At 39.3% G+C, this 27,791-nt stretch overlaps 1 protein-coding gene across 7 annotated transcripts in view; it reads right to left on the reverse strand.

The window, feature by feature from the left end:
- Positions 1 to 27,791, reverse strand: part of LOC126210368 (zinc finger protein 596-like) — a 206,381-nt gene that overhangs the window by 131,835 nt on the left and 46,755 nt on the right. For all 7 annotated transcript variants that reach the window (XM_049939586.1, XM_049939591.1, XM_049939587.1 and 4 more), the window contains exon 4: positions 23,329 to 23,433. In XM_049939586.1, the coding sequence (XP_049795543.1) occupies positions 23,329 to 23,433 (105 nt within the window). The remainder of the gene's footprint in view (positions 1 to 23,328; positions 23,434 to 27,791) is intronic.

Below are 27,791 nucleotides of genomic sequence, written 5' to 3' on the forward strand. Positions count from 1 at the left end.
GGGCAGGGGTCCGCATTGCCGAAACCAGGTTTCCTGGAGGGTAATGCAGATAGCAGGTGTAAATCTTAACAGTTGCTGTAACTCAGACAGGCGGTGGATAAAACCACTGCAATTCCACTGGAGGATGACATAATCATGAGACTGGGAAGGCATGGAACATACAACGAGGCAGTTTATGCCTCAGAGTCCCCAGCTGCCACTGACGTTTTGCCTGAGCAGTCTATATCCATTTCATCTGAGGGTCTGACGAGATCTAGGTCCTCTGTGGATGCCAAAATCTCCACCCCATCCTCAGATGTAGAGCTTGTAGGTAGCAGTGGTGTGTGTGCCACTGCAATTTCCTTGGTCTTAAGGGTTTTCTTTCTGGATTTCTCTCGCTGCTCCTTGGGTTTCCCTGGATGGAAGGACTTCACTGGCTCAGTCTCCAGAACTGAGGATGAGCATGAAGCCCTATGACCAGCTGCTTTTGGGCTCTTCAGCCACTGGTGGGTGTCACGTTTCCCACTAGCAGAAACATGGGAAGGGAGTGACCCAAGGGTCCCCTTCCTAGCGAGAGAAGACGAAGAAGACTTACGCTTCTCTGACTTAGAAGTGGGGAGAGTTGTCCCCAATGGTTGGGGAAGGGGGGGAGGTGGAGGGGGGGAGGGTGTTGCTCCCAAAGTAGATGGTGCAGGAAGAAGAGGGAGGGAAATGCCCCCACCATCAAGGGGGCAAATGTAGTTTCTAGCTCTGAGAGCTGACTTGGGTTGCCAAACTGGTGGTGCCAAAACTGTTGTAGTGGTGGCGTAAGATGATATCATATGCACAGGATGCAGATGTTCAAATTTTCTCTTAGCCACAGTGTAAGTCAGTCCAGGGTCTTTTACTCCATAATTTTCCTTCCTTTCTGGAGAATCCTGCACTCTGGCGAGCATGGAAAATGGTGCTCTCCTCAGTAATTCAGATTTTACGTAACATTCACATCATTTAATATTATTAATAATATAGGCATCAATCAGTTCTACTATGAAACTCATTAATGTAGTAGAAGAGTTGGTCACACATAAATTGCTTAGGCTCCTCTTAAACGTAACTTAATTAGTCATTATTTTTATGGCTGCTGGCAAACTTACTGAAAATGTGTGTCCTGAATCATGGGCACCTTTCTTGACCCAATAAAATCACTTTAATTATGTATAAAAATTATTCTTATTTCCAGTATTGATTCATGAGGCAAGCTCTTTGTTTCAAAAAGAGGTTTTGGTTCAAATGGCTCTGAGCACTAGGGGACTTAACTTCTGAGGTCATCAGTCCCCTAGAACTTAGAACTACTTAAACCTAACTAACCTAAGGACATCACACACCCATGCCCGAGGCAGGATTCGAACCTACAACCATAGCGGTCACGCAGTTCCAGACTGCAGTACCTAGAACTGCTTGGCCACCCCGGCTGACCAACAAGAGATTTATTCCATCACAAATTTCATTAATAAATAATTATATTTGAAGCAGTAGTTAGTATCCACAGTTCATTGAAGAGGACTCTGTAAGTTGCTCTTGAGATCACATGACAAATAATTCATATTACCCAGAAAAATTTAGTTTCACTCACTTGTGCCACCAGTTCTAGAATGTTGCTCAAGTGTGTGGGACCTGTACCAAATAGGATTAACAGGGTGTATAGAATGTATACAGAGAAGGGCAGCACAAATGGTAACAGGTTTGTTTAATCCAGTGAATAGTGTAAGAGAGATACTGAAGGAACTGAACTGGAAGACTCTTGGAGATGGATTTAAACTCCCGAGAAAGTCTATTAACAAAGTTTCAAGAACTGCCTTTAAATGAGGACTCGAGAAATGTACTACAACCCCTATTATTGCTCATATTAGGATCATGAGCATAAGATTAGTAGGGCCCGGATTTTAATGACAAGTCATATTTTTTTCTGAACTATAGGATGAATTTTAGAACAATTTATATACAAATCTAGGCATTTTAGAGTAAAAAATGTATTTTGATTCAGCATATAAAGTCATATTTCAACAAATTTTAGTAATAGGTCATATTGCAGCTAACTTTTAATATAATAGGCCATATTTCCGTCAACTTTTGCCAAAAATGCACATACTGTTTTTCTCGTATCTTACGGGACACACAAAAAAGCTGAAGAATCCATGCTTCAGACGGTTCTTGGAGAAGTACACAACACATCCAGTTCCAGATGAATCAACACTGAGAAAGAACTATTTATCCGTATGCTACAATGATGTGCTCAACAAAATACAAATTACTATTGCTGAGCAAAAGGTCTGGCTGTCGATAGATGAAACTACGGATATTAGTGGGTGATATATTGCAAATGTTGTTGTTGGGGTTCTAAAAGCTGATGTCCCTAGAGATATGTTTCTACTAACGTGTGAAACAATTCGACGATTGCTATTTTGTTTGACAACTCTCTGAAGCTACTGTGGCCGGATGGTGTGAAAAAGAGATAACGTTTTGCTCCTTGTAACAGATGGTGCTTCATATATGCCTAAAGCAGCCAAAGGGCTTCAGATTCTGTACCCCAGTATGGTGTACGCCACTTGCCTTGCACATGCGTTGCACAGAGTTGCCAAAGAGGTGCAATCAATTTACCCTGACATGGACAAATTCATTTCCTGTGGCAAGAAAATCTATGTGAAGGCTCTGCTATGGGTGCAGAAATTCAAGGCACAAGCACCTCCAACACCCCTCCCACCGAAACCTGTTCTTACACGATGGGGTTCTTGGCTTAATGCTGCTGAGTATTACTGCACCAACTACACCCAAATAAAGACAATCTTCTGTGAGCTTGATAACGATGAATCATGTGCCATAAAAAATGTGAAAGAAGTTTTTACTGATACATTGTCTCAAAACTTGGCACACATCAATGCCAATTTTTCAGTGATATCAAAAGCCATCAAACGACTGGAAGCTGTTGGCACTCAGCTATGTGAGGCCCTGAGTATTGTCCGACATGTGCAGAGTGAGTTGGGTCGAGCTCGTGGTCATGTGGCTGACAAAGTGAAAACCAAATTGCAAAGTGTTCTCCAACGGAATCTTGGATATTCTACACTGTGCAAAATTAGTGACAGTCTTTCAGGTAATGCTGCAACATTGGAAGATACTGAAACAAAGCTGAACTCCAGTGACCTGGCTGCCTTCAAATACACTCCAGTGACATCTTGTGAAGTGGAGAGGAGTTTTTCCAGGTCCAAAACTATCCTCAGTGACAACGGTAGATCTTTGACAATGGAAAACCTGAAAATGCACCTTGTGATCCAGTGCAACTTTGCAGATACTGAAGATTGACATATGGTATTAAATAAGGTGAAATACTTTAAATACTATGTAGAAATAAAAACATTGTTTTACTGTTTCGATAGATGATCTTTTCATTGTACTTTGTGTTTAGAAAATAAAACATTCAGACATGCAAAAAATAGGTGCAAATTAGCCACAAATCCTACAAAAAGAAAGAACTATACTTACAATATTTTGAGAAGTGAATTTTGTATTACTTTATGGTGAATAAAAAATTAAATAACAAACAAGAATGCTTTAAATAAACTTCTATTAAGTCATATTTTATTTTTAAGGTCATATTTAAGTAAGTTTTAGGTCATAAATGCTTGTATATTTCACTGTTTTTTAGGTAATTAAAATCCGAGCCCTAAAGATTAAAATAGTTACGGTATGCACAGAGTTATTCAAACAATCATTCTATAATTCTTCCCATGCTCCATATGTGAATGGAACAGGAAGAAACGCTAATAACTTGTAGGACAATGTGATCCAATATATCAGGGATATTACAATCTTCTGGTCAAGATAATGATTAGGCAAACTGTAATTCGATGAAAGATGGAAATTATGAAGAACAGACCGTGTTAACATTGGAGTCATCTGGCTGCAGTTGTTGGTCCAAAGAGAATCTGGCAAAAAGTGCACCAGAGTTTTTTGACTTCAGAGTGTCCACTCTGTAATGAGCTTCCGCCCTCAGAAAAATAGGCCCAGTGTCAACATCTGGGAGGAGTAGTGGCCAAGTACTGCCAGCTGTAACTTGGTGGACAGAACTTTTTGTTCAGAAAGGTTTCACATTTAGCCGAGGCTCCAACCGCCACAACATTGTTGTTTATCACTTTGCCTCCTTGAGGAAGAAAGGAGCTGTTGGAATTTTTAACTGAGTTTAATGGTTGCTACCGTATTGAACAAATAATTAAATTCTCTCAAGACAATTGCTTCTGAAAACAGAGATCAGTCTACTCTTTCTCAGGAGGTCAGGAAGGTGTTGGGCCCGGAATCTGGAATATTCATTCTGGAATAATTATTTGGGGTCTCTTTCTTTCAAGGAGAGGTGCCCAATGGTGGGACTGACATTTTGGAACCATTTATACAGTGATGTAGGTTAAGGTATAAGCTATCACACCCTACAGCTATTCACAGTGGTGGGCCCTCATTTCCAAGCAATCGATGGAAAAAAATTTCGAAATGCAGTGGATCCTCGTCTCTGGGTAATCAGTTACATTGATCTCTAAAAGCTTCTTCTCCAAAGACCATAGCAGGTTACAGGAATTTATTAAGCTACTTCTCTATTCTTGAAATAATTTGTGTGCTTGTGGAACACTTTCAATTCATTCATGGTATATTTTCAACTCTCAACACAAAGCAACATTTACACTTTTTCACATAAGTATGTAAACTCTGGCAAGCCAAATGGTGCCTTTAAATGTCAGACTCGATAAAACACAAGTGCAATATCATAAGTCTTAACAATCCAATAATTTATGGACACCACATGCACTCTGCCTCAAGCAGAGCTAAGACATGAAGTAAGTTAAAAGTATATAGTCAATTGTTTTCTTCTCTTTTTCTACAATAATCACTTTCACTAATGCATCAAGAAATACTAAATAATTATTCCTTGAGTTTTCATCACATCATCTGTGGCACTGGCAGCAAACACTTGTCGTCAGTGACTCGTCCCTCTTACAGTCTTCTAATAACAAACTTCCGACCTGCACACAGAAACAGGTAGATCAGTAGAGACGTTCTCACTCTCCCGCACTCATACCTAAAATATCGGATGTTCGAGATGGTGGAAGGCCGAGCGTTTCTAGAATTTACACCGAAATTCTTGAGGCACTACATATCCCTCCCCTTGGCTCGAACACGCGATATTTTATACATATTCATTATGTACAATAATATCACACAAGATAATTCTTTATCATTTAACAGTACATCTCTTTCTACTAATAACCGTGCATATTTTACTACAATTATAAAATGTGAACTTTTCAACACACGTTGGAGTTAGCTCTTTTCAATCTCCAAAGATTCATGAGTACCAAATTTTTGTTTTCTATTCCCCCTCCAATCGTAAATTCCAGGTGTACCTGACTCACGAGTAATCTATTGTTTGTTCCTATTTTTTTTACTACCTTGTAAGTACTTATTCATCACATATTGTAATTTGGAGAAACTCTGGGTAAAATAAAAATGTTATCTTCTTGGACATTTGTAACCTGGAACGTAATAAGGCTATTGATGCATAGAACTCAAACTTACCAGGCTATTTCCTTTAAATGTGTGACTTCTGTCACGATACTGCCCTTTTTCCCTTTAGGAACAGTACCTGTATCTTACATGGGTTGATCCTAAGCGTACCCTTTCTCCTTCCGTTTTGGTAGGTACACCCCTTTCTTATTCCTATCCTCCTATGGTACAGGTCAATCCCCTTCTTGGTGCCCCTGTCCGCACAGTATAGGTCAGCCTTTCATACGTCTGCCTATCTGCCTTTTATATCCCATAAAAGCTGGGTGCGCCCTCCATATCTTTCCCGAGAAGGCCTCATGGTTCATTGCCCTAGTATACTTCTTTATGTACACTATGATCAAATAGTCCCTGGTAAAATTACAAATCTACTTTACACCTCAATTCTACTTTCTAATACTTCATCTAATACCCTAGAGTCCTCTTTCTCTCCTCACTTCTACCATATAAGCAGATAGTATGCGAACACATATATTTCAACTCATAGTAGATGCTATGTCTACCTGTATTTACTGACACTCAGTAGATACTATGCCTACACATATTCATCAAGTCACACTACTCTATAACTCAGAGTACCTGTAATCCTGGTTTTTCAAAAATGACTATCACGATTAACTCCAATTTAGCTTGTTGTTGTTGTTGTTGTTGTTGTTGTGGTCTTCAGTCCTGAGACTGGTTTGATGCAGCTCTCCATGCTGCTCTATCCTGTGCAAGCTTCTTCAACTCCCAGTACCTACTGCAGCCTACATCCTTCTGAATCTGCTTAGTGTATTCATCTCTTGGTCTCCCTCTACGATTTTTACCCTCCACACTGCCCTCCAATACTAAATTGGTGATCCCTCGATGTCTCAGATTATGTCCTACCTCCTTCTAGTCAAGTTGTGCCACAAACTCCTCTTCTCCCCAATTCTATTCAATACCTCCTCATTAGTTATGTGATCTACCCATCTAATCTTCAGCATTCTTCTGTAGCACCACATTTCGAAAGCTTCTACTCTCTTCTTGTCTAAGCTATTTATCGTCCACATTTCACTTCCATACATGGCTACACTCCGTACAAATACTTTCAGAAATGACTTCATGACATTTAAATCTATACTCGATGTTAACAATTTTTTTTTCTTCAGAAATGCTTTCCTTGCCATTGCCAGTCTACATTTTATATCCTCTCTACTTCAACTGTCATCATATTTTGCTCCCCAAATAGCAAAACTCCTTTACTACTTTAAGTGTCTCATTTCCTAATCTAATTCCCTGAGCATCACCTGACTTAATTCGACTACATTCCATTATCCTCGTTTTGCTTTTGTTGATGTTCATATCATACCCTCCTTTCAAGACACTGTCCATTCCGTTCAACTGCTCTTCCACGTCCTTTGCTGTCTCTGACAGAATTACAATGTCATCAGCGAACCTCAAAGTTTTTATTTCTTCTCCATGGATTTTAATACCTACTCCGAATTTTTCTTTTGTTTCCTTTATTGCTTCCTCAATATACAGATTGAATAACATCGGGGATAGGCTACAAGCCTGTCTCACTCCCTTCCCAATCACTGCTTCCCTTTCATACCCCTCGACTCTTATAACTGCCATCTGCTTTCTGTACAAATTGTAAATAGCCTTCAACACTCTGTATTTTACCCCTGCTTCCTTCAGAATTTGAAAGAGATTATTCCAATCAACATTGTCAAAAGCTTTCTCTTAGTCTACAAATGCTAGAAATGTATGTTTGCCTTTCCTTAATCTAGCTTCTAAGATAAGTCGTAGGGTCAGTATTGCCTCACGTGTTCCAACATTTCTACAGCACCCAAACTGATCTTCCCCGAGGTCGGCTTCTACTAGTTTTTCCATTCATCTGTAAAGAATTCGCGTTAGTATTTTGCAGCTGTGCCTTATTAAACTGATATTTCGGTAATTTTCACATCTGTCAACACCTGCTTTCTTTGGGATTGGGATTATTATATACTTCTTGAAGTCTGAGGGTATTTCGCCTGCCTCAAACATCTTGCTCACCAGATGGTAGAGTTTTTTCAGGACTGGCTCTCCCAAGGCTGTCAGTAGTTCTAATGGAATGTTGTCTACTCCCGGGCTCTGTCAAACTCTTCACGCAATATCGTATCTCCCATTTCACCCTCATCTACATCCTCTTCCATTTCCATAATATTGTCCTCAAGTACATCGCCCTTGTATAGACCCTCTATATACTCCTTCCACCTTTCTGCTTTCCCTTCATTGCTTAGAACTGGGTTTCCATCAAAGTTCTTGATATTCATGTTAGTGGTTCTCCTTTCTCCAAAGGTCTCTTTAATTTTCCTGTAGGCAGTATCTATGTTACCCCTAGTGAGATAAGCCTCTACATCCTTGCATTTGTCCTCTAACCATCCCTGCTTAGCCATTTTGCACTTCCTGTTGATCTCATTTTTGAGAGATTTGTATTCCTTTTTGCCTGCTTCATTTACTGCATTTTTATATTTTCTCCTTTCATCAATTAAATTCAATATTTCTTCTGTTACCCAAGGGTTTCTACCAGCCCTCGTCTTTTTACCTATTTGATCCGCTATCCTCTGCTGCCTTCACTATTTCATCCCACAAAGCTACCCATTCTTCTTCTACTGTATTTCTATCCCCCATTCCTGTCAATTGATCCCTTATGCTCTCCCTGAAACTCTCTACAACCTCTGGTTCTTTTAGTTTATCCAGGTCCCATCTCCTTAAATTCCAACTTTTTTGCAGTTTCTTCAGTTTTAATCTCCAGTTCATAACCAATAGATTGTGGTCAGAGTCCACATCTGCCCCTGGAAATGTCTTACAATTTAAAACCTGGTTCCTAAATCTCTGTCTTACCATTATATAATCTATCTGAAACCTTTTAGTATCTCCAGGGTTATTCCATGTATACAACCTTCTTTCATGATTCTTAAACCAAGTGTTAGCTATGATTAAGTTATGCTCTGCACAAAATTCTACCAGGCGGCTTCCTCTTTCATTTCTTAGCCCCAACCCATATTCCCCTACTAAGTTTCCTTCTCTCCCTTTTCCTACTCTTGAATTCCAGCGACACACGACTATTAAATTTTCATCACCCTTCACTACCTGAATAATTTCTTTTATCTCATCATACATTTCATCAATTTCCTCGTCATCTGCAGAGCTAGTTGGCATATAAACTTGTACTACTGTAGTAGGTGTGGGCTTCGTGTCTATCTTGGCCACAATAATGCGTTCACTATGCTGTTTGTAGTAGCTTACCCGCACTCCTATTTTGTTGTTCATTATTAAACCGACTCCTGCATTACCCCTATTTGATTTCGTATTTATAACCCTGTATTCACCTGACCAAAAGTCTTCTTCCTCCTTCCACCCAACTTCACTAATTCCCACTATATCTAACTTTAACCTATCCATTTTCATTTTTAAATTTTCTAACCTACCTGCCCGATTAAGTGATCTGACATTCCATGCTCCGATCCGTAGAATGCCAGTTTTCTTTCTCCTGATAACAACGTCCTCTTGAGTAGTCCCCGCACGGAGATCCGAATGGGGGACTATTTTACCTCCGGAATATTTTACCCAAGAGGACGCCATCATCATTGAATCATGCAGTAAAGCTGCATGCCCTCGGGAAAAATAACGGCTGTAGTTACCCCTTGCTTTCAGCCGTTCGCAGTACCAGAACAGCAAGGCCATTTTGGTTAGTGTTACAAGGCCAGATCAGTCAATCATCCACACTGTTGCCCCTGCAACTATTGAAAAGGCTGCTGCCCCTCTTCAGGAACCACACGTTTGTCTGGCCTCTCAACAGATACCCCTCCGTTGTGGTTGCACCTACGGTACGGCTATCTGTATCGTTGAGGCATGCAAGCCTCCCCACCAACGGCAAGGTCCATGGTTCATCGAGGGGGGGGGGGGGGGCAGTTTAGCTTATCACCGTTTATTATTATTATATCCTTTCTCCTGCTCCTGTCTCTCTATTTATTTATTTATTTTATGTTCCATAGATCCAGTTAGTGAGTCAATCACGAGGATATGGAACGTGTCAAATTTTACAGGTTTCAATTTGAACTTACTATAAATACAAGGGCAATTCAATGCCAAATTGTCCATAGTTTAAGTAAGACATACTATAAATACAGTGATAGATACAATGTCAGCTTGATAACATAACAACCATTTAACAGAAAAAGGAGTTTCAAATAAAGATTATAAATAAGAGCACAAAGTTAAATCAGATATTAGGCCTACAAGAGTAAATAGAGGTACAGCAAATCTGTTGTTGCAAAAAAGTGTGATAATGCTGAAATGCTCAATAAAATCAATTGAACTAGTTCTAGACACAATAAGTTTAGTGACGGTATACATTTTCTTTCAAATATCCGTCCACAGTATAAAAATATCTCTCTGTCAGGTAATCTTTGATTGTTTAAATTTTGGCAGTTCTGTATGAACACATTTGATATGTAGTGGGAGAGCATTGAACAGCTTAATGCTGGAGTAGAAAACTCCTCTTTGTACCAGAGTGAGACGTTTCATTTCGACATGTAGATTGTTTTTGTTTCTGGTGTTACAGCCATGGATTTACTGTTGTCTTGGTAGATAGAATAATTTTTCACACAAAGGTCAGCAAGGAAAAAATATACTGTGAGGCAGTTGTTAGGATACCTATATTTCGAAACAAGTGCCTGCAAGAGTGTCTTTGATGGACCCCACACATTATTCTGATTGGTTTTTTTTTTTTTTTTTTTTTTTGACGGTGATAACTTTTTTTGCAAGCGGTTGGTTCCCCCAGAATATGATAGCATATGACATCAATGAGTGGAAGTAGCCAAAGTAGGCAACCTTAATGGCATCAACTTCAGCCACTGAAGTAATTACCCATAATGCAAATGTTGCCAAGCCAAGTTTTTTACATAAATGAAGAATGTGAACTGACCAATTACATTTGCTGTCTATATAAGCACCCACCCCCCTATGAACCATGGACCTTGCCGTTGGTGGGAAGGCTTGCGTGCCTCAGCGATACAGATGGCCGTACCGTAGGTGCAACCACAACGGAGGGGTATCTGTTGAGAGGCCAGACAAACATGTGGTTCCTGAAGAGGGGCAGCAGCCTTTTCAGTAGTTGCAGGGGCAACAGTCTGGATGATTGACTGATCTGGCCTTGTAACATTAACCAAAACGGCCTTGCTGTGCTGGTACTGCGAACGGCTGAAAGCAAGGGGAAACTACAGCCGTAATTTTTCCCGAGGACATGCAGCTCTACTGTATGATTAAATGATGATGGCGTCCTCTTGGGTAAAATATTCCGGAGGTAAAATAGTCCCCCATTCGGATCTCCGGGCGGGGACTACTCAAGAGGACGTCATTATCAGGAGAAAGAAAACCGGCGTTCTACGGATCGGAGTGTGGAATGTCAGATCACTTAATCGGGCAGGTAGGTTAGAAAATTTGAAAAGGGAAATGGATAGGTTAAAGTTAGATATAGTGGGAATTAGTGAAGTTCGGTGGCAGGAGGAACAAGACTTTTGGTCAGGTGATTACAGGGTTATAAATACAAAATCAAATAGGGGTAATGCAGGAGTAGGTTTAATAATGAATAAAAAAATGGGAGTGCGGGTTAGCTACTACAAACAGCATAGTGAACGCATTATTGTGGCCAAGATAGACACAAAGCCCATGCCTACTACAGTAGTACAAGTTTATATGCCAACTAGCTCTGCAGATGATGAAGAAATTGATGAAATGTATGACGAGATAAAAGAAATTATTCAGGTAGTGAAGGGAGACGAAAATTTAATAGTCATGGGTGACTGGAATTCGTCACTATGAAAAGGGAGAGAAGGAAACATAGTAGGTGAATATGGATTGGGGGGAAGGAATGAAAGAGGAAGCCGCCTTGTAGAATTTTGCACAGAGCATAACTTAAGCATAGCTAACACTTGGTTCAAGAATCATAAAAGAAGGCTGTATACCTGGAAGAATCCTGGAGATACTAAAAGGTATCAGATAGATTATATAATGGTAAGACAGAGATTTAGGAACCAGGTTTTAAATTGTAAGACATTTCCAGGGGCAGATGTGGATTCTGACCACAATCTATTGGTTATGAACTGCAGATTGAAACTGAAGAAACTGCAAAAAGGTGGGAATTTAAGGAGATGGGACCTGGATAAACTGAAAGAACCAGAGGTTGTAGAGAGTTTCAGGGAGGGCATAAGGGAACAATTGACAGGAATAGGGGAAAGAAATACAGTAGTAGAAGAATGGGTATCTCTGAGGGATGAAGTGGTGAAGGCAGCAGACGATCAAGTAGGTAAAAAGACGAGGGCTAATAGAAATCCTTGGGTAACAGAAGAAATATTGAATTTAATTGATGAAAGGAGAAAATATAAAAATGCAGTAAATGAAGCAGGCAAAAAGGAATACAAACGCCTCAAAAATGAAATCGACAGGAAGTGCAAAATGGCTAAGCAGGGATGGCTAGAGGACAAGTGTAAGGATGTAGAGGCTTGTCTCACTAGGGGAAAGATAGATACTGCCTACAGGAAAATTAAAGAGACCTTTGGAGAGAAGAGAACCACTTGTATGAATATCAAGAGCTCAGATGGCAACCCAGTTCTAAGCAAAGAAGGGAAGGCAGAAAGGTGGAAGGAGTATATAGAGGGTTTATACAAGGGCGATGTACTTGAGGACAATATTATGGAAATGGAAGAGGATGTAGATGAAGATGAAATGGGAGATAAGATACTGCGTGAAGAGTTTGACAGAGCACTGAAAGACCTGAGTCGAAACAAGGCCCCGGGAGTAGACAACATTCCATTAGAATTACTGATGGCCTCGGGAGAGCCAGTCATGACAAAACTCTACCATCTGGTGAGCACGATGTATGAGACAGGCGAAATACCCTCAGACTTCAAGAAGAATGTAATAATTCCAATCCCAAAGAAAGCAGGTGTTGACAGATGTGAAAATTACCGAACTATCAGTTTAATAAGTCACAGCTGCAAAATACTAACGCGAATTCTTTACAGACGAATGGAAAAACTGGTAGAAGCCGACCTCGGGGAAGATCAGTTTGGATTCCGTAGAAATGTTGGAACACGTGAGGCAATACTGACCTTACGACTTATCTTGGAACAAAGATTAAGAAAAGGCAAACCTACGTTTCTAGCATTTGTAGACTTAGAGAAAGCTTTTGACAATGTTGACTGGAATACTCTGTTTCAAATTCTGAAGGTGGCAGGGGTAAAATACAGGGAGCGAAAGGCTATTTACAATTTGTACAGAAACCAGATGGCAGTTATAAGAGTCGAGGGGCATGAAAGGGAAGCAGTGGTTGGGAAAGGAGTGAGACAGGGTTGTAGCCTCTCCCCGATGTTATTCAATCTGTATATTGAGCAAGCAGTAAAGGAAACAAAAGAAAAATTCGGAGTAGGTATTAAAATTCATGGAGAAGAAGTAAAAACTTTGAGGTTCGCCGATGGCATTGTAATTCTGTCAGAGACAGCAAAGGACTTGGAAGAGCAGTTGAACGGAATGGACAGTGTCTTGAAAGGAGGATATAAGATGAACATCAACAAAAGCAAAACGAGGATAATGGAATGTAGTCATATTAAGTCGGGTGATGCTGAGGGAATTAGATTAGGAAATGAGACACTTAAAGTAGTAAAGAAGTTTTGCTATTTAGGGAGTAAAATAACCGATGATGGTCGAAGTAGAGAGGATATAAAATGTAGACTGGCAATGGCAAGGAAAGCGTTTCTCAAGAAGAGAAATTTGTTAACATCGAGTATAGATTTAGGTGTCAGGAAGTCGTTTCTGAAAGTATTTGTATGGAGTGTAGCCATGTACGGAAGTGGGACATGGACGATAACTAGTTTGGATAAGAAGAGAATAGAAGCTTTCGAAATGTGGTGCTACAGAAGAATGCTGAAGATAAGGTGGGTAGATCACATAACTAATGAGGAGGTTGGGGATTGGGGAGAAGAGAAGTTTGTGGCACAACTTGACTAGAAGAAGGGATCGGTTGGTAGGACATGTTTTGAGGCATCAAGGGATCACAAATTTAGCATTGGAGGGCTGCGTGGAGGGTAAAAATCGTAGAGGGAGACCAAGAGATGAATACACTAAGCAGATTCAGAAGGATGTAGGTTGCAGTAGGTACTGGGAGATTGAAGAAGCTTGCACAGGATAGAGTAGCATGGAGAGCTGCATCAAACCAGTCTCAGGACTGAAGACCACAACAACAACAACATAAGCACCCAGGACTCTCCCTGGAGGCACCACCTTATCGTAGCACTGTCCGTGCGGGTGGGAGAGTTTGCGTGTTCCTGTGATGCTGAGAGCTATACCGGTGGTAGCGTAGCTACTGGCAGGTTCAACCTAGCCGGTCAGGTCTCAGCAGAGGAGCCAGACGAAGTGTGCCTCACAACGACCTACCGTCCTTTCCTCCCTTTCACTTCCAGTCCCTTCCCTTTCCTTCTTCCCTTCTGTCAGTCTCTTCATCGGTGTAGGAGGCGGGTAATATGATAGGTAAACACTCACGGCTTCTGTACCGACGAAGCAAGGCACCTGTGATGTGCCTTAAGGGCGTATGTCAGGATACTTCCAGTGGCATATGGCCATTCACTGCATCCCCTGCCTCTTGCCAGTCGTATCGGCCCTACGATCCACTGCCAACCAGAGGCAGAGGACGAGAGAGTGGATCTGCATCTGCGCAACTGCTTGTCCACTTTAAATACCTTCACGCGCAGATGACTCCGGCAAAGTTTCAATGGACTACGAGCTTTGAAAGTCCTGCGGCAATGGAGTACTGATGGTGAGGCAAGGGTTTGGTGTACCTGAACCTTAGTTGGTGCCCTGCACGTTAGGCGGTCAGATGGTGATGGTCGTTCAGGTACTCGTGAGAGACGGGAGGACTGGTTTGGCAGCTCGTCAGACGACAAAGCAGCCCTATTTAGGATTGCTCTGCTTTCCCTAATCCAGGGAGGGGCCTAGAAAATGTGGCCTAAACATAGCCCGTCTCAACCCAGCACAAGTGGCAAACTGCGGTCACTTGTTCACTAACATATGCGGTCAAAAAATAATAAAATAAACAGTTACCTTAAATATCTAATGATTGGAGTCTGGAACGTCCGTACTTTACAGGATAACGACCATAATCAGTGCCCAGAGAGAAAGACAGGACTTATCGCAAGGGAATTGGCTAGATATAACATCGACATTACCGCCATAAGTGAAACACATCTTAGTGACTCTGGACAGTTATGTGAACCGCTCGGAGGTTATACCTACTACTGGAGTGGAAAATCATCCACTGAAAGGGCGGAAAGTGGGGTAGGCTTTGCCATACGCAATAAATTGGTATGTTCACTAACAGAACTCCCAAAAGGTATCAGTGACAGAATAATAACACTCAGACTTCACCTGGCATCCAAGAAATATCTTCAGTTGATCAATGTATACGCACCTACATTGCCATCTCTGGATGAAGAGAAGAACAAGTTCTACCAAGACCTCCGACATGTCCTTAGGGATATTCCTTCTGCAGATAAACTTCTGTTACTTGGTGATTTTAATGCTCATGTTGGGAATGATTTCAGTGCTTGGAATGGAGTTCTCGGTCGCCATGGGATTGGAAAATGCAACTCGAATGGTTTGGATCTTCTAACTCTATGTGCCGAGTTTGAACTCTGTCTGACAAATACATATTTTCGTCTGCCTGAAAAATATAAAACGACATGGATGCATCCGCGATCTAAACACTGGCACCTTCTGGATTATGTGATAGTACGGAAAAAAGATCTTGGTGACGTACTGGTCACACGTGCAATGAGAGGCGCTCAGGGATGGACAGACCATCGACTCGTGAGGTCCAAATTAAAGATAACTTTGAAGGCACCACGCCGAGCGTCACACAAAATACCAACAAAATTGTCCTGTAAAATCTTGGCCAATGATCAGACCATGAGAGCAAACCTGGACGAAAAATTTGGTGTCGATGGCCTTTTGATATCTGAATCTGCCCCTGTAGATGAACAGTGGAGTGCATACGCTAGCAGACTGCGTGGCTGTGCTTCAGAAGTCTAGAGAAAGCCTCAGAAGAAGCACCAGGACTGGTTTGACGACTCAGATCCAGAGATCAGAAAGCTAATTAATGATTTCAGAACCTCTCTTTGCACCCCTGATGATAACAAGCGTAGAGCAGCGCATTACAATCTGAAAGTGAAGGTACGTGCTCTCAAAGACAGTAGGTGGGCAAATAAAGCAAATAAAATACAGTTATATGCCGACACACACCAAACGGGCAGATTCTTTGAGTCCCTGAAAACTATCTGTGGTCCAAGAGTTGGGAAGATAGCACCAGTCTATAACAAAGATAAAAGTTGTCGGCTGACGCAACAGAGTGACATCTTGTCTCGGTGGGCAGAACATTTTAATGACGTTCTTAATCCCGACCATCAGACAACCGATATTCCATACATAGAAGCACTTGAAGACCTGCCAGTTGAGGAACAACTTGCGGATGCCCCTTCCTACGATGAATTCATTTCAGCACTGGCTAAGCTGAAAAATGACAAAACAGCAGGATTAGATAGCTTCCATCAGAGCTATATAAATATGGGGGGGCCAAACATCAAGAAACCATTGTTTGCTCTGATCTTAAGGATTTGGGAGTATGAAATGATTCCACAAGACTGGAAAGATGCTTGTATTTCCAAGATCTATAAAGGCAAGGGTGACATATCAGACTGCAGCTCCCACAGGGGCATTTCTCTTCTCTCAGCAGCGGGAAAAGTCCTTGTCCACATAATTAACACCCGGTTAACACACTTTGCAGAAAAACTGCTACCAGAGACCCAGTGTGGATTTCGCCCAAACAGAGGCACAGTGGATGCCATATTTGTTATCAAACAAATGCAAGAGAAAAGCTTAGAGCAACATCGGCCTTTGTTCATGTACTTTGTAGACCTGGAAAAAGCTTTTGATCGTGTCCCACGGGAAGCTCTCTGGATCATACTAAAGAAAACTGGGTGCCCTGACAAAATTGTCAGTTTGATTCGGCAGTTTCATGAAAACATGATGGCAAAAATCCGCCATGAGGACAAGCTCTCAGAACAGTTTCCCGTGACGTGTGGTGTAAAACGGCTGTGTTCTGGCTCCCACACTCTTCTCACTTTACTTCGCAATTGTTATGAGAGACGCGACCAAAGCCTGTAGTAATCAAATTAGTCTCGACACAAGGACAGACAAAAGTGTCTTCAACATCTGTCGCCTCAGAACAAAAAGTCGCGTAACCAAACTATCCATCTTAGAGATTCTCTACGCGGATGATGTATGCATGATGGCTAATTCTTGCGAAACTCTTCAGACTTACATAAATCTGCTAAATGCCTCCTGCAGAAGATTTGGCTTAGCCATTAGCATCACTAAGACGCAAGTTCTCAAACAGCCACTTAGAGGTCTTAATGGAGATGACTCCAGTATTGAGATAAATAACAAACCCTTGCAAAATGTGTCAAATTTCAAATACCTGGGAAGCCAAATTAGAAGTGACAACAGCCTGACAACGGAAATCGCAGCGCGTATAGCCAGCGCAGCCTCAGCCTTCGGTAAGCTTACTGACCGAGTATGGAAATCACATGATCTCAAACTACAAACAAAAATTGCAGTCTACAAAGCAGTAGTATTATCCACCTTACTCTATGCCTCGGAAACCTGATGCTGTTACAAAGCTGACATTAAGAAGCTAGATAAATTTCATCTTCGATGTCTGAGATCAATTCTGCGCATCAAATGGGAAGACCGTGTCCCAAACACGGAGATTTTGCGCCGCATGAAACTGGCTGGTATTGAAGCTTTAATAATGAAACATCAACTGAGATGGAGTGGTCACATAGTACGCATGGATGACAGTAGGCTACCTAAAGCGGTGTTCTACTCGCAGCTCTCGTGCGGGAAGAGGAGGAAAGGTGGTCAACACCTGCGATATAAAGACACCATTAAACGCCACCTTGCAGCCTGTGGCATTCCGAGCAACCGTTGGGAGGAGCTAGCATTGCGCCGATCGGAGTGGCGATCAACTGTACATAAGAGCATCGAACAATTCGAGCAAAAGCGTCTAATGAACCTGGATGCTAAAAGAGAGCTCCGAAAATCTCAGCTCAAGCCTGTCTACACATATACTTACAACTCTGCTGGTCAACTTCACTGTGCTTCATGCAACAGGATATTCAAAGCGAAATTCGGATTCGCGAGCCACATCCGAGCCTACCACAACAAGGACAGAGAAGACTGACGGAGTCGCTGTCGCCGGACACGGCGAGGAGGACAAAAATATAAAAAAGCACCCAGGAATTTTGTATCTTCAACTTTCTGTATTGGTTTATCTCTACATTTTATGTTAATTTCATCGAGATTACTTTGTGATTTATGGAACCTCATATAATGAGTTTTATTTACATTGAGTGAGAGACCATTTGAGGAGAACCAATTTAAGATGTCATTAAGAACAGTATTTGTAGTTTGTTCAAGATTGTGATCTATCAAACTGTCATTTAGAATTGTGGTATCATCAGTGAACAGGGTAAATTTGCTGTCTGTCTCAGAACAATGAGGAAGATCATTAATGAAGATTGGAATAGCAGTGGGCACAAAACGGAGCCTTGAGGTACACCACACGTTATCGTGCCCCACTCAGAAGAGGCAGGTTCTCCAGAAGAGCCATTTAGCAGTACAGTCTGCTTCTGATCCTTTAGATATTATTGTAGCCACAAGCCAACAGTACCACCTAAACCATAGTATTCTGCCTTTTTCAAAAGAATTTAGTGGTTTACACAGTCAAAAGCTTTCGTAAGATCACTAAAAATACCCACTGGAGACTTTTTTTGTTAATGGCTTCCAAAACTTGGTTGCTGAAAGAGAATATTGCCTGGTCAGTACAAAGACCATCATGAAAACCAAACTGATTTTTGCTTAAAATAGTGTGGAAGTTGAGATGATCTACAATCCTCCTGTGCATGAGTTTTTCAAGAATTTACAAGAAGGTAGTTAATAGTGATATTGAGCGATAGTTTGTTACATTGTTATTTATCACCTTTTTTAAAGAGAGGAATAACTACAGCCAATTTTAGTCAGTCAGGGACAATCCTTTCTTGTAGGGGTGTATTGTATATGTTGCATAAGACGGGACTAACAAATTTATAACAGTGTTTCAGTATTTTACTAGAAATATTGTCCACACCAGCAGAATTTTTATTTTTTAAGGGTCTAATTACTCTTATGACTTCGCTTACCGTAACTTGAGGTATATATAACTGTGGGATATCTGTTGCTAATAGCTTTCTGTAGGAGGGACAATGATTCTTCCATAGGACCATTACAGCCTGTCTTCTCTGCTGCTCTCAAAAGTGGTTATCAAATATTTCTGTAACCAACTCAGGTTTCTTTGTGATACTGTCCCCTGTTTTAATCTCTACCTGAGACATGTTCCCTGTTTTCTTACCAGTTTCCCTCTTTAATTACATTCCATATAGTTTTAATTTTATTTTCTGAGCTTTCAATTTCTGATTTTATGCACATACTTTTATATTTATTTATAACCTTCTTGAGAATGTTACAGTAAAGTTTGTAGTGCTGTCATTTCTTTGGACCATTACAAGTCCTGAGAGAACTGTATAACATCCTCTTTGTTCTACAAGATGTTATTATCCCTGTAGTGAACCAAGACTTCTTGGCATTGCCTATATGACTATTTCTAACTACTCTTTTTGGGAAAGATGGACTCAAATAAAGACATGAATTCATTTAAAAATGAATTGTACTTTTTGGTTACATCTGTTTCCCTATAAACTGGGCTCCAAGACGCATGAGTTGATTGTTACCCTTCTTTCTTTATATACATGTATGTATACATAAGAAGTGATGAAGGAAAAAAAAAATGGAACGATGCAGAACAGTTACATATAAAACCATATAATGTGTGAATCTACCCAGATGTACATATATCCTTATTCCCCTACATCCCTTGGCAGTTCTGACATCATTTCTGGTTTCTAATTCGTAATTCTCCTGTTTGTGTTTAAGTGTATCTTTGTGTGTACGTAGATGAACATGGAAAGAAAAGAAAGGTAAGTACTCAGATGAGAAGTAAGAAAGGAAAAAGTAGAACAGGTTGCTAAGATCAAAGAAGTGAAAGAAGATAGCCCCAATGACAGGAAAACCCTTCCCACCCCCCTTCCCCAGGATCCCTACTTCACCAGTACTTGAGTTAGAAGCCGGAGGAGGTATTATGTTAAATGTCTCCTACAGAACGGACATTCTCACCTTCACCTTACTATAGCATATTAGTTGTTTAGTTAACCAGATTACTATCCTTTGCACACATACAATACTCTAATCAGTTTTTGTCATCTCAATATCACTCTGTTTAATTAGTACCCTCATATTATACTTTCCATGAATATAATATTCTATTTGTTTCATTTCATTTCTAGAGATCACTGTTTATCTCTGATCCTCTTTAATCAGTATATCTTTTAGTCATATTCCGGTTTCATATATACTAAACCTATAGGATAGCTTAAGAATTCAAGAATAGATTACAGAATAGTTCAAGATTTGAAGGGAATTTGGTACAGGAAAAATAGTACAGAAGAAATACCGAAAACAACTAGGAATCCGACAGTTGTCACTCCACCCATTAACACAGAATGTTAACGTCCCTGGAAGACAAATGTGACTCTGTCCAGATCCCAAGAATCTGACATTAACCTCACTTGAGCAAATGCAGACCAGTAATTCACATTAAATTTTGTGTGAAGGTCTCCCCACAGCAAAACAATTACCACTTTACTAGGAAACACAACATTAAGTAAAGTTATTTTCTATTTTGTCACAGACAAGTTCGAATTCTTCGCACAAGTCATCCATAACCTTGCTAGCATCATTAAGTTCGGAAAAAGCAACCACTGAAATGTTTCCAGAGATTATACTCTCAGTAACTTCTCGATCTTTAATTAGTTCAAATGGTTCCGCCAAACTACTTACATTTATAATGTCAAAGTTGGCTATTTTTCCTTTAAAACTTCATCCTATATTAACTACTCACAAACTAACAATGCATGTAGTAACACCTGGGATTTTCGATTGAATAATCGACATTACTTCCTTACGTTGATCTCTTTCAAAGTATTCATTTCCTGTCTTACGGAATTAAATTTAACATTACATACATTTTCACAAAATTTTAATTTTTCACTAAATTCAGATTCTACATTATTATATTTATCTTCAATATCAATTCTAGTTTTTTAGCTAAATTCTGAAATTGCTCATCCTGTCTCTGGTTAAATTCAGTAAATAGTTGATTAACATGAATATTCAAAGTACTAGAGTCAAATTCAGTTTTTAATAAAACTATATTTGCTGCTTGAGTGTTCAAGGTTTCACTTTCATTACTCAGAATTTCACTCTGAGCATCTAATCTTTCACCTAGAGTGGCCGAATCAGCCTTCTCGTCATCCAACTTAGCACTTTGGTCATCTACTCTAGCACTTAGTTCTTGTCTTAAAGTGACTGAATTTGCAATCAGTGCATATAATTTTTCATTTAAAGTTGCAATTTGGGCATTTTGAGCTTTGATTAAATTCACTACTTCAGACCAATCTGACATTTCCCTAGTCACTTTAATGGCCATGGCTGGTTCTGAAGTTTGTTTCTGTTCTTGATCCGTAATTTTATTGATCTTAGACCTAATAATCATCTAGAAGAAAATTCACCACTGAGTACAGTATCTACATTAACAGTTTATCATTCAACCATCGCCTCAACTTTACCAAATAATTATTGGTTTTTGCTCACCTGTCGTAGAATCTAGCTGCGTTGGTGAGCGGATGTGTAATCAGGGCCAGGAGACGGCAGTGGCACCAGCGGCGTCGAATGTCGGTTTCAGTGTCATCGTCGGCGAGTGGACAAGGAGTCAGCACTGGTGAGCAGCAACTGGCGCAGTCGGCATCGGCGTTGGCGCAATGTACGTGCGTGAAAACTGCTTACTCTCTACACCCAATCTTCTTAGTCGAAAAGTTGGCGTCTTCTCTTCTGTCACTTTGATTGCCACAATCTAATGTTTTTCGTGACAGAAAATAATATATTCTTATTTCTGTTATCTATTGATCACATATATGAACTTTAGTGTCAATGTACTCGTTGATTAATGATGTACTAGAACTACTATGCAGAGCAAAATTCTCTTTTTAGAGATATAAATGTCTTCGTCGTCTCACTCGTATCTCGAGGTTTAGAAATATTTAAGTACATTGAGGCATAATAGTTGGTTCGAAAACCATATGAAAAAATGAACATGCATCTTGACTTCTTCAAGTCCAAGAAATGAAGTGAGTTAAAAGTATATAGTCAATTGTTTCCTTATCTTTTCTACAATAATCACTTTCACTAACACATCAAAGAATATTCCATAATTATTCCTTGAGTTTTCATCATGCCTTCTGTGGCGATGGCGGCAAACACTTGTCACCGTCAGTGACTCGCCCCCTTACAGTTTTCTAATAACAAACTTCCGACGTGCACATAGAAACAGGTGGATCGGTAGAAATGTTCTCACTCTCCCACACTCGTACCTAAAATATCGGGTGTTTGAGACGGTGGAAGGCTGAGTGTTTCTAGAATTTACACCGAAATTCTTGAGGCACTACAAGTTATTGTGTGACCCTTGCACACAAGAGATTTTGAGTTTGATTCTTGTCATGTGCTTTGAATTTTTTTATGTTTTTAATCTATATTGAAATGACTGACCATTATTTTCCAATTGCTGTCATTTCTCCTTCCTATCATTCCTTTTCCAATTGGAACCTCTGTGAATGTGATTTTAATAATAATTATTTACTGATTTCAATTTATTTCTTTCTCTCTTATCATATTCTATTTCCGTTCATGTTACTGCATCCATTATGTTTATTCCTCATTTTGCTGAATCTTCTTTTATGTAGGCTATGATCCCTTCTTTTGTTTTAATCTTTATCTGCATTACTTTGTACACAGTACAGTAAGAAGTTATGTTTTAAATGTTTATGTGACAATTTTCATTAAAAATAATGGACATCTACTAATGAGAAAAACATTTTTGACACCACTGCACAGTCCATACAATAGATTCGTCTTTTGTTTTTAACCAATAAATCAGTAGTTTTAAATGTGTAAATGCTATGACAGATAAATAAAAATAATGAAATTTACATGCAGAAAGATTCCAAGTGGAAAACGAATGATAGGAAGAAGAAATGAGAGCAACTGACAGTTAACATGCTGATTAAAATGATGTGACAATGGAATAGAAACAAAAAACTGCATTTAAACCAATTAACTGAATAAAAATAATGCTTACAGAATTTTCGATAAGATTTAAATATAAGAGATTTCAATGCAGCTGACAAGATTTGAACCCACAACCTTTTTCATGTGACATCCTCACGATAATCACTACACTATGAAAATACTTTGATTAACATAACTATTTTTAAAGCCATAGAACATCACGCCAAATTCCAAAATATTTTTTCATCCATTTCTCGCAAACAAGAGACCACCAGGTTGAATGACTGCAGGTTGTGATACTTTGGACCTCAACCTACATCACCGTTTCAAGAAGTCGAACCCTCTCCTCATTAGAAGCCTTTGCCGAGGCACAATTATACAAGACACGTGGAGTGCCTGAATAATAGAATCGTCGTATTACAGAGGAACGTGACTCACCTCCCCGTCATCATTACTCCCTGTGTGCCCCTCATTGTCCTCATTCTCTGTTTTGACAATATTGAATGTACTGGATGTAAGATGGTCTTCTGAAGATAGACATTCCTGAAACAGTTGAAAGAAAATAACCTTTAAGGTGAGGCATGGAGAGCAACAAAATTTCAAGCAAAATCACAGAGAAATTATCAATCCACTTCCCTGGACTTCCATGTCTAACAAATGTCTTTGAATGAAATGATTAGCGTTATGAAGGTGGCACTATACAGGCATTATGTAGCAAATTTATACTGTACTGTCAACTAATCTTCAGGGATGTAGTTCAGATGTGTCAGAGTCCTGTGTACTTGGAGAAAATCCAGGCTGTAAAATATATAATTATTGCAACACAATCATAAATGCCCTATTAATGTATTAGGCTAGTGTAATAATAAAGGTAACTTAAGTAAATGTAACTCATGCAAAACAGTAATCCAACAAAGGAATATCACCTTTAAAGATGTTGCATTTAAATGCACCGTACCTCAGAAACAAACTCTACATATTGCAAATATTCATAAAGGAACAGTAACCACAATTTTTAGTATTAACTCAGATGAAAGTCCAGGGAAATAATATATTACCAATTAGAAGGCTACTTATTAGCAAACAGTTCTTGCAGCCAACGCCATGAAAGCAATGGTGTGACAGTTTATGCCAGAAAACATGTAGCAGTTTAAAAAAAATCCCCTTCTTTAACACAACGCCACAGAAGCAGGATTCAAAATGAGTGTTGTGCTCCACAGTGATGACAATAAGTTAATGAAGCATGAAGTGTCCGAGGCATATCACCCACCAAATGATGACATCATGTGGTTTATGGATACATTTACCAGGGTAGTTGGTCTGACTGGCCTTAATAATTTTACTATATTTCATGATTTTAATACGGATGCAAGTTCACCTTTTAAATATAGTAAGCTCAGACACACAACTGTAGTTTACATTATCTCTAACATTTTTGCTGATTGTAGCATAATCTATTTTAGTGTTTGTGTTCATGTAGTGTCTGAGCTTACTATATTTAAAAGGTTGTGAACTTACACCTGTATCAAAATCATCAAATTTAGTAAAATTATTAAGGCCAGTCAGACCAACTACACTGGTAAATGTATCAATAAACCACATGATGTCATTATTTGGTGGGTGATATGCCTCAGACACTTTATGCTTCACTAACTTAGATTTTCATTTTTCTGGTCACTTTTGTCAGGTGATAGAGCATCTCAATTCAGCTGTACCATAATTAACGAAAGTTGTAATGCAAAATAGAATGCTCAAACATTATCCTTAAATACAAACTAGCAGAGAAGAAATGTAATTCTTTATACAAGGTGAAAAGGTCTGATGACAAATGGAATGAGTTCTACTCACCTTTGTTAAAGCACGGTTCTGCTGCTGCCCTGTTAGAAACATAGTAGGTAGTTAAACATTGCCAAATTTGAAGTAATTCTCGACAAACTCCTACCACGTCAGATTAGGCACATGCAGAGTGTACATGACCTACACTGGTTTATAAAGCTACTACTCTGTAGGTTTTAAAGAAAAATACAAGAAGTCTATCATTTTAATGGATCCATGCAATGAAACTGGAAGTAATAAATAAATTACTGTCAGTCCAGAAAATCCAGCACCTAATGTTGCTGTCAGTGGTTTGACACCAATTCACATGGATGTCAACATAATGCCAGGTCACAGCATATGGTGGTTATTCACACCACGCCACATTGCTCAGACACAAAGGATAAATGGATACAGCAGTGGAAGAGACAGCCATGGTGTGCTGACAGATTTATTTGGTGTGCGTGGATGACGATGAAGAGTACAGCTATGAGGAAACGTGCTGTGGATCACTGGTCCCCCCCACCCTCACCCCCTTGGTGCTTCAGAAGGCCTCTCACAGCCAATGTCAGTGTCAGTCACAAGATTTTTCAGAACTGAAGGTTTTTTTTTCCTCCTCACTGGAAGATTCCAACTTCCTTTGGTCGGACAGGAAGTGCAAGAAGTCAAAATACATGCACCGAGCTGACTGCCTTCCATTTTAAGCAGAAGTTTTTCATACATTTCAATACAAATATCTTAAGATTTTTTTTTTTAGTATCAACATGTAACCAACTATGACTTTTATTAGTATATTATATTGGTATACTTTTAATGAAGAAGGAAATAAATTTATATATTTTGATATTACAAATTTTCATTTCAGAGTATCAACTGAGTACACAATTAGCACTTTTGGTTGAAAATTTAAATATGTTGTTTCATCTTGAATTTATTGAAATTTGTATTCTCGTTCACCAAAACTGCAGCACCTGTTCAATACTCCTTTATTAGTACAACTGGCTTTGAAACACTAGTGTTGCATCATCAGGTACAACTGAATAGAAAGAAAAACAGATTGTAGGAAAAATTAAAACTTTTTCACAAGAGTTCCAGTGAAACAAATGTGTAACTGCAATGATGGTTAGATATGCAATACCCAAAATAGACAGTCCTCATGAGAATCCGATAGGCAGTACACAGAATACTCACATTCAAATCATTACCAGCAAAACCTAGAGATTATTTAACATCTCCATCACCATCATGTTGTATTAAAACCTCTTTGAAAGGAACAGTAGTCAAAATAAGAATGACATACCAAAAATAGACGGCCGTGGTAAAAGCCTCAATTTCTACAGAGGAACATTGACAACAATAAAATAAAAATGTATCAACCAGATCAACGACTGGACAAAACTCGAGAAAATCTATTGTATCGTGCTTACCCAGAGGGCAATATCATGTGGGCCTTTGAAATGTACAGTACAAAACAGTTCTAAAATCATATAAATTGTAATTAAATACTGAAACCCATAATGAAAATAAGATGGGAGGAAGACAAAATGAGTGGCTAGAGAAACAAATAGAATGATAAAAGACCTGAGTCTGATGCACCCAACACATCACAAAAAGAGCCAGCATGGGCTATGATATGTCGGGCACATACCCTCTCATTTGTTTCCCCTTGTGACTCGTTTTGTCTTCCACCATCTTATTTTCATCACGGGTTCCGGTATTTCACTGCAGTTTATATGATTTTAGAACTTTTGTAGTACCGTGCACTTCAAGGCCCTGCGTGAGGATACGGTTATTGTCATCTGGGTAAGGATGATACAATAGATTGTCTTTAGTTTTATCTGGTCCTTGATCCGGTTGATACATTTTATTTTATGTTTCTCTGTGTTCCTTTTTAGAACTGACACATTTACCACAGCCATCTCCTTCATTCTGCCACCCTTATTTCTACTACAGTTCCTTTCAGGACATTTTAATGCAACATGACAGAGTGATGGGGGTGTCAATCTCTATGTTTCAATGTTAACGACTTGAATTTAAGTATTCTGCTAATTGCCTAATCAATTCTCCTGAGGGTTATTGCCCATTTTGAGTATTTTGTCTCTAATCATCATTGAAGTTACATATTTATTTCACTGGACCTCTTGTCAAAAGGTTTTCAAGTTTTCCTCCAATCTGTTATTTTCTATTCAGATATACCTGATAATGCAACTTAATTGCTGCAAAACTGGTTGTACAAATGAAGGATTATTCAACAGCTGCTGCAGTTGTGTTTAAAAATAATGCATTCTTACAGATGTGGTTGCCCACAATACAAAGTGTGTTGCTATTCAAATTTGACTAACTTACATTCCATAATAATAAGTAATGGGTGATGGGTACTTCACTGTTTTAATGCACTGTTTCGTATTGTTTAAAAACAGGTCAGTTGTTATGAAACAGAGCTTGTATAATTTTATTTAATGTATACTTGTAATAGCTGTATACAGGAGAGCAATTAACAAGCCATGATAGAAGTATGAATTTATATAAGTATGGAACAGTCTCTAAATTGTATGAAAAAGAGCAGTACATTTGTGCCAGAGAGACACATTTTGTAAGAGAACTTCATGTCAACATATTTTAGAAAAATTCTGAGTAATATGCCACATGTAGTCTGTTAAATATTGCTTAAGCATAATAAATCTAATTGTAAGAATAAATTCTAATAAAACTAGAAGTAGACTGACTGGTGAATTATTATAAAGATGATCGCTGTTAGGGCCATGTAATTTATTATCTCTTGCCTCATCTTTCATTGGTGCCTTATTTGTGTTGGGTCAGACTGTTTTAGATGGGGTCAGTGTTTGTTTGGCTCATAATGTATTGTTCACGTTTCGGTGATTTGACGGTTTACTGTAATAAAAGCTTGAAAGTAAGTAAATACTTTTATTCAGTTGTTTACTTATGCACCAAGATCTCAGGACAAACTCATCCCCTGAATAAGATAAGTATAATTTGAATTGATAATGTGCCACTCTGAAAATAATAGTAGGCTTCAGAAGGGTTAGAAATACAGAAAAGAACAAAATTGTTTAAATTCTACTCCT

This window comes from Schistocerca nitens, chromosome 10 (genome assembly GCF_023898315.1).
Source record: "Schistocerca nitens isolate TAMUIC-IGC-003100 chromosome 10, iqSchNite1.1, whole genome shotgun sequence".
In the NCBI taxonomy this organism is placed as follows: Eukaryota; Metazoa; Arthropoda; class Insecta; order Orthoptera; family Acrididae; genus Schistocerca; species Schistocerca nitens.